The 7,889-nt window shown below is 43.7% G+C and overlaps 3 protein-coding genes across 3 annotated transcripts; 2 read left to right on the top strand and 1 right to left on the bottom strand.

Annotated features, from left to right (window-relative positions):
* Positions 1-989: 989 nt before the first annotated feature.
* On the bottom strand, positions 990-2,048 carry TRIVIDRAFT_7987 (uncharacterized protein; the record flags this gene model as incomplete). Its single annotated transcript, XM_014100809.1, has 2 exons — positions 990-1,617; positions 1,700-2,048. Coding segments are annotated over 2 exons (977 nt in total), but the record flags the coding sequence as incomplete, so codon positions are not given.
* A 2,239-nt stretch (positions 2,049-4,287) lies between these two features.
* TRIVIDRAFT_230747 (uncharacterized protein) lies at positions 4,288-6,182 on the top strand (the record flags this gene model as incomplete). The annotated part of the gene is made up of 5 exons (XM_014100808.1): positions 4,288-4,339; positions 4,595-4,765; positions 4,837-4,926; positions 4,984-5,058; positions 5,120-6,182. 5 exons carry the CDS (start codon positions 4,288-4,290, stop codon positions 6,070-6,072), a joined length of 1,341 nt encoding a protein of 446 aa, XP_013956283.1.
* A 1,236-nt stretch (positions 6,183-7,418) lies between these two features.
* Positions 7,419-7,683, top strand: TRIVIDRAFT_222470 (uncharacterized protein; the record flags this gene model as incomplete). The annotated part of the gene is made up of 2 exons (XM_014100807.1): positions 7,419-7,472; positions 7,531-7,683. 2 exons carry the CDS (start codon positions 7,419-7,421, stop codon positions 7,681-7,683), a joined length of 207 nt encoding a protein of 68 aa, XP_013956282.1.
* Positions 7,684-7,889: the final 206 nt, after the last annotated feature.

The following is a 7,889-nucleotide window of genomic DNA, read 5'->3' as shown; positions in this document are numbered from 1 at the left end:
CTATGATTGGTCCTTCGGTCCTACGTTTCTCCGGGTACGTATCTTCTGAGGTCGCATAAGAGGTTGGGTAGTGAAAATATAATACATTCAAATCTATCAAATATTTGACAAATCAATCAATTAATCAAATGTATTATAGTTAGCTATAGAGTCAAACAATCAAATCCAACCCCTATATTTGATTTGTTTGATTTGACGGCAGCGTTGCTGAGAGTATAGCTCTGATACTGTTTGAAGCCGCTTCCTGTGAAGTAAGTCCCGGAATAGAAGTTTAAAAATAGACGAAAAGTCAAGCATTTCGATAATATTTAACAATAGTCAGGTTAAAGCCTATGCTTTTGTGATATGCTTTTTACATATGTAAGAATTAAAACATAGCTATGGACATCGTTTCTTAATAGAGAGAGGGAGCAATCTCAAAAGGCTATAGCTACACACAATGTGATTAGTAACTCGTAGATAGAAGGCCTATGGGATACAATAGTCATTTATTTGCGAAAGAATGTAAATTGTTCATGGAAATCCAGCAGCAGGAGAGCCAACACGGCTTTCACTCAACAAAATTGGCACTCCGTGCAAGCTAGCTTGCTCCATGGTTTCGCAACACTCTAGCAACCGCGCCATGGCCACGTTTTTTCGCTACGTCAAGTGCTGTAAGTCCCTTATCATCCTCTGCGTTAATGTTGTTCATATATGGAATCAAGATTCGGGCCGCAGTAGGCCGGTTCCAATATGCGGCTTTGTGCAACGAATTTCGACCGTTGCGATGATCTCTTATATTGGGATTAACGCCCATGCGGAGAAGGAGCCTGATCCTCCTTATATTGCGATCTCGAATGGCAGCCCAGAGACTTTGGACTGGTGGGAGCCTGAACCTTGGGGGCACTGACCAGTTTCCTCCTCCTCCTGCTCCTTCACCACTACCACCACTGCCTCCTCCTCCTCCATCCCCTTTTCCAGGCGGTGGCGGTCCTATTCCATCCCAATGCCTAAGTCTTTCTCCATTCATGATGTCGTTGGCGGGCGGCGTGAGCTCAACTTCCTCCGGCTGAACTGTCATCAATAGGTCTTTAGCATAGGCTGCGGCCGTAAGAGCAGCATATGCCTGCCACTGCTTGTTTTTGTGACTGTCTGAGTAGTCGCAAATACCCCTAATGACAGTGCATGGGAAGTTATCCATAAGGCCTGCCGCCTCCATCTCTAAGCAAATCACGCGCCACATCTTTCTGAGAGTGTCTCGCTTCTTAGCATTCCTCATCACCATGTTGCCAGAGGCGATTTGACCGTAATGGACCTCAGCACGAGTTGATTCTCTTTTTGCTCGCGCAACAATTTTGGATGTATCGCAGCCCAAACAGGTGTCTCCATCCTTGTGCTTGTAACCTGATTGAAATAGCTGGTCATTATCTGCTCCGGGATGTCGAGCGGCTTCCATGCCTGGCATATTTGACCGAGTAACTTGATCTATATAATGCCACATATTACCTTTTCCAAAGCCGTGGTTCAACTGCAAAAGTTTCATTGCTTTAAGCAATACTTGAGGCGGCTTATTTAGATGTGATTTTATTACAGGGCCGCTTTCTTCTAATGTGCCCATATCCCATTGAATAACGCCACCTAAGACTTTATTAGCATTTATCAAGTCTTTGTAATTTATTTATGTATGATAATCGTAGTAACTGTCACTGGATGAGCTTACTAAGTTCCTTCTCGGGTGAGCTAACAACGACATCTGTAAGCCGAATATCTTTTCGTGGATCTGGATTGATGGGTTGTGGAGCGCCACCTCCAATCCCCACAAGCAACCCAAAACGAATGTTCGGGAAAGATCGTATCATGTTTGTCACTGTCTGAGTGGCGGGATTTGTGCCGTAAGCCGAAGGAAATGCCATAACAACATTATGCCTTCCCATCCGGCCAAGAATATAGGCGTTGTCGTCATTGCCCACCTTTGGGAGCGGCGCGTGCTCTTCGTCCAACAGCGCTCGAAATGCTGCCATCTCAGGGTTGATTATAGATATCCATCCTACGGTATAGTCTTGGTGTGTCCTTCCGAGTTCCATAACCGTTAGCAAGCACTCTATGGCACGAGGGCATGCACAGAACGGGGTGGGGGGGTGGTGGTGAAGAAAAATAAGAGATGACAATGAAGAAAGAAAAAAAGAAGATACGGAGAGCACTATACCTCGGAGTCGCCATATCTACGCTAATAATCAGGCTTGGGCACGGTGTAGAGGCGATGAAAATGTTGACTGCAATAGGAATGCCTTCAAGTTAAATAATAAGTGTCTCACGAATAGCTTCAAGGGTACTTGAGCATATCGTAATCGTGCTTCATCCTTGCAATATGTAATAGCAAGGGCGGATTATGTATGCCCTTAGAATTACACAGTTGAGGGTTGGCCTGAATACTTTATGAAGGCTCTCTGGGTTTTACCATGCATCGACTAATTGGTGGAGTATTAGAAAAGCTCTCAGAATGTTATACTAACCATGCTAGCGGCAAAATTATTTAATAAATACCATTATCCTATGGGAGCTACATCAACAGAGGGGCGATGTATCGTTCCAGAATCTGGATCAAGTCTTTGACACTTGTGCAAGAGTTTCTTCGATTCTGACAGACTAGCTCGATGACGTCTGCTCCATAATGCCTGGGCTGCAAAGCATACATTTGCAGCTATAAAATATCATATCTCGGATAATATCGCAGATGCAAAGTATATAATATATATTGAGAGTTGCCAAAAGTTCTATGCAGTTATATGTCGTATTTTAGTGAGACATGCATTAGTTGCTACCTGAATCCTACTGCATGTAGAATAAATAGCTCACGTATGTAAGATTATCATCAGGTACTTATAATACTTGGGCAGCAACAATATATACTTGCAGCTATAAAATAAATATAATAACTCAGATGATATTTACGTAGGCAATATATATAATATGTCTTAGTGTAAAACTGGTTTAGGTTGGGGATTTTAATTAGGTGTAGAAAACGCAGAGGTTTACGAAGTAGAGGCTGTACCTATATGATATAAGGTGATTCTTCCCCTAATGGGCTTTGGAGAGGTAAAGGCTTTTCACCATATCGTCTAGTATAGGACCGCCGTCGCCTGGGAATTCTGTGCATCGTTCGAATGGCATTCAAGCTGCAACTGTAAGCGTTTACATAAGGGGATATTGGAGAGTTCTTGACTAATGGAGACCTGGATAGTACAGTAATACAAAGAGTATGAGAGCAAAGCGGATCCGGAGCGCAGCCGAGGTGGTGCCTCTTTGTCAAGCGTACCAATAAGTTGAGGCCAAGATAATCCAAGACTAGGACTATGGGCCTAAAGAACTTGGAAGATGATTGGGCATAGAAAGAGTGGTGTGTGTATTTGCATTTAGTGGGGCATGCATTAACAGTGGCTACCTGAATTTTGCTTTATGTATGAGAAATAGTTCAGGTATAGAGTAGTATTGTCAGTTGTATTGTCACTTTTACTACTGCATACATCACAAGCCGCACCAAGCTAGCTACCGGAATGCCCTCCGCGTCTACTTCGTACATAAAGAGGGGTATTGGAGGCCACAGGTACCTTTTTTTGCAGCTACCTATAGATGCAACGCTGCCCAAGGTCTATTATCAAATAGAAACAATTTTTACTAGCATCTGCGCATTGATTAATAATTAATGAGCGTCATGCAGGTTGCTTCTGTTTGTCTGTTTGCTTGCTATGCGATATCAATGGCGCCATTGCGTTTTGACGCGTACAGGTAGTTGCAGATGACCTCAATGCTACAGCGCCAGGGTGTTGGGGCCGCTTGCGGTTTTGATTGCCGTTGACACATGACACATGCGATTCGCTATTCGGTGGACGAAAACTGGAGCTTAGGAGGATGTGGGAAAATTCTAGACACCATATGGTCGCGCTGTTGGACCAAAACTGAACAAGGATCTTTGACTCAATGGTCTGGATTCTGGACTCAAGTTTACCGCGCTAATGCAAGAAAAAAGCCCAATGTACTGGTGATGAACATCTGCATACGAAAGCACGCATACAACTGATGATAGCAAAACACGCAGGGAGAAGCAGGATAACAATGACATACGGTCGAAAACGAAAGGCAATAGTAAGAGAAAGTCTGGTTGCTCCAGCTAGATATCTACTTCCAACTCCCTGATCACTCTTGTCGGGTAATACCTTTAACCCTTATTCAGATTTCCCACGAGGGCTTTCGGGTTGGCCATCCTAAAAGTTACTCTGAACGCTGCTCATATTTTATTATCCGACAACCATGCCAGATACTTCGAATGCATCTTCATTCCTGCGCAGACCAGACAGCCATTGTAGGTTATCCAACTGGACTTGGTAACTAGCAAGTACTAACCGCTTCCTTGAGATTTTGGCCTGGTATTGTTGGCTCTAAGCTCGGCTGGTACAATCAAATCAACATACTCTTTTCCAGCTATTTTAATAGCAGCCGCTTTATACATGCTAAAGGATAACTCCATCCTCCGGCAAGAGCTACTATCTGAGAAAAAATATCACTGTAAACGCCACGAATCAGAGCTTCCCAATATGCCGTGTTAACGACTAAATAGGGGTAGTCATTATTGCCGCCATTTCGCTCTTCAGTGATCCAAACGCAGTGGGAGATGCCATACCCTACCAATTTGTGGGCGATGGGCAGAACTGGGCACTTATTGCCTTGCTGTTTTTGCTATACCATCACTCCACTCTAAAGAACGACGCATTGTCGGCTACGTATAGCAGTGAGTATAATCTCAAATTTGTTATGGATATGGAAATCGTTTATTAGAATGCTCTGCTAACCATCGGATAGCTCCTGGCTTCGCTGTTGTTGCTGGATTTTTTCTTCTTGGAGGCCGCTCAGTTGTACCAGTTGCACTTCTGAATCCTTCTCATTATCAGTGTAAGTGCAACATCTATTATAGCGTACAAGTTATAACTAACAAATTGCGTCGGCCAGCCCTACTTCTAGCTTTGGGGACATACTATAGCTCTCCCGCCACTGAGTCGGGCTACGTACCTGGCATTACAGAACGTATGGTTATGCAGTACGGTATGCAATAGAATGAGTGCTTCATTTATTAACTTGGTTTTAGTTGTTTTAATTCCGGCAACATGGCTCATTGCATCTTCCTTGAGGACAACGGAGGCTTTATCCGAGCCATACCTGCAATGGATCTTACTTGCCGCACTTGCCCTTATCGGAGTTATATTCTCTACCATGAATGTCACCGGTCCCTTACGATATGGGTATAGGAACTATCTAAATCTCTATATCAGTTATCGTTCTAGGATCCCTTCTTGGACTCATTTTCCCCTCTTGTGGCTGGCCTTTCACCCTTGGACTGGCTGGTGGCTTCTCGGGGGGTCAGTGGGCGTAGCATGGCAGTATGTGCGGGAGCATCATCGGGAGGCCTCAACCAAAATCATCGATGATGTAGAAAAGGCTAAGATACGCGCTTCCTCACTCTCCGCCTGGGCAAAGGATGAAGCCGCGGCGGCAGAACGGTGTGAACTTCAGGTCCATAAGCTGGCAACATCGGTGACGCGTGACGCCCGCTCTGCACATTACGTTGGAATTGCCGACTTCTATACCGAGTCAGCAGCAGGAATGGCACCCCAGGGCAAAATGAACCACACTGCTGCAGCTTCAGACACCTCCAGCATCGCAGTCAGTGTCACCCTGTATGCTCTAGACGCTACAAAGGCTGCTAGGGCTGCAAGAGATGCAGCCGATACTGTCCACAAGCTCGCTATTGATTCTAAATCGCTGGCAGCTATTGGAGATCTAGAGGCAGCGCAACATACAGTGAATAAGCTGCAAGATGCGTTGAAAGATTGCGAGGGGAAGCACAATGATGCTGTTAGGGCTAGAGAAAATGCACAGCAGAAAATGGCAGGATTTCATGGCGAGATAATTGCTACTTCCTCTGGCTCGAATCAGCAGGGAAGTGAACAACTACAAGATCAGCAGAAACGCGATCCAGAAGACCAGGAGAAACTCGATTCAACGGCTATGTTGGACGACGATGAAGAGAGCAATTTCTAAATACCTGCAGCGCAATAGATAGCTGTAGAGTCATGACGCCACTTACAACGGCGACTTGTCGATATCACAACATCTTATGAAGCAAACAAGAATAAACTGAAATTGATCCGCCTTATCCTTCTCCTTAAAACAATAACAGTCCTAGATATGGGCCTAGTGAGAATCTACTACCTGCTTAACATATTACACTGCTATTATTTTACTCTTAGGTGGTATTAGGTAGTGCTGACCAGTTCAATCATTAGCCTAAGCTATCTAACTTGATCTATACCTTTCCGCTTATAGAGTAGCAAGGATCTATTAGAGATGTGACAACCCGTTAGAGCATTTTTATAAATGACTAAATTTACTAGCTCATACAGCTTCACTGCCGGTAACCCCTGTAGCTGCAAAGATATGTAGTAAGTCATATTAGTATGCTATTAATATTACATCATGCAATGTTTCCGACTCCTGCTTTTAATGCCTAGATAGTGCAAGTGGACACCCTCGGCCGACAAGGGCATACATAGATGTTTCTACCTAATTACGTGGACATACACATGGTCATATTCCCCTTTCCTTTGCATTGGCGAGTTCAGCAGTCTTACGTTCTTAACCCTTTTCGATGTTCTCATCGATGAAGAAAAGCCTCTCTAGAGAACATAAACTGTGAGACACGCCATGAGTTATTTTATCCGTAATGAACCCATTATAACAATATCACAGCTTTGCATTGAAGTCTTGCCGACCTAAATGTCTATCATGACAACCACGCGCTCTCTTGCAAGTACGGTGGAATACGACTGTACGCTTAATGCCAGCTATTAACGATTTTTGTCGACTTTTTAACATCGTTACAGTTACTAAAGAGGCCTGGGTGTCGCGCTATTTTGACATTCTAGCGCATGATATGGCTCTGCCTAAAGTGTGCTATGTGTATGATAAAATGTTCATTTCATCCTACACAACTAATTTTATGTTATCATAGGTTCCTGGAGTCTGGTGACTGGTATGCGGATGATTGCCCAGAAGCTGATCGCAGAAAGATTCTAAAGCCAATCCACGCGCCAGACTTACTCAGCAGTAAGATGTGTACTGATCTTAATGGCTACTTGGGATCTAAAAGCTCGTTTGCTTCGAACGGAAGCGATAAGAATGTACTTATAAGCCTCAGTATATATTCCATGGCGATAAACATTTAACTCACTACTTAAACACGATGATAGGCACTTGGTTCCGGATTCTAACCAAGAAACTTCTCAACCCAGGTGAAAGCAATACGCCTAAAGGAAAAGATTATCTGGCCACTAGCTCACTAGTTCATATGGGCCTACAATATGCTCGCAAGCTCAGATAACGCGATCATGAAGTCGCTTACTCTCCTGACAATAGTATTTTTGCCAGCAACTTTCATTTCAGTAAGCAGTACGAGCGTGTATAACTCGACACACCACTCACTGACTCATGTTATTTCAGGCACTTTTCAGCACTACCTTCTTCTCCTTTGCGGAAGATGGGTGGCAGTTCTCCAACAAGTTCTGGATATACTGGGCCATTGTCATTCCTTTGACTATCTTTATGCTTTTCGTCTGGTGGTGGCTACGCGAGAGAAAAGCCCGATGCTTTTGAAGGCCTAAATCGCCAATGTTTGGCAGAATACTCATTGTTAGTATTGTGTTTAATTATCTGATCTTAAGGAAAATAATGTAATATATAGGAGTAAATCATGCGCGGTCTTTTTTTTTTTTTTTTTTTTAGAAGAGCACTGAAATGTCAATTCTGACATCACATGACAACAGAATTGTTTATTCTCGGGTGCAATAGTATGTAAGAGA

The sequence above is a fragment of the Trichoderma virens genome (assembly GCF_000170995.1).
Source record: "Trichoderma virens Gv29-8 chromosome Unknown TRIVIscaffold_27, whole genome shotgun sequence".
In the NCBI taxonomy this organism is placed as follows: Eukaryota; Fungi; Ascomycota; class Sordariomycetes; order Hypocreales; family Hypocreaceae; genus Trichoderma; species Trichoderma virens.
This window is presented reverse-complemented; position numbering and strand designations above follow the sequence as displayed.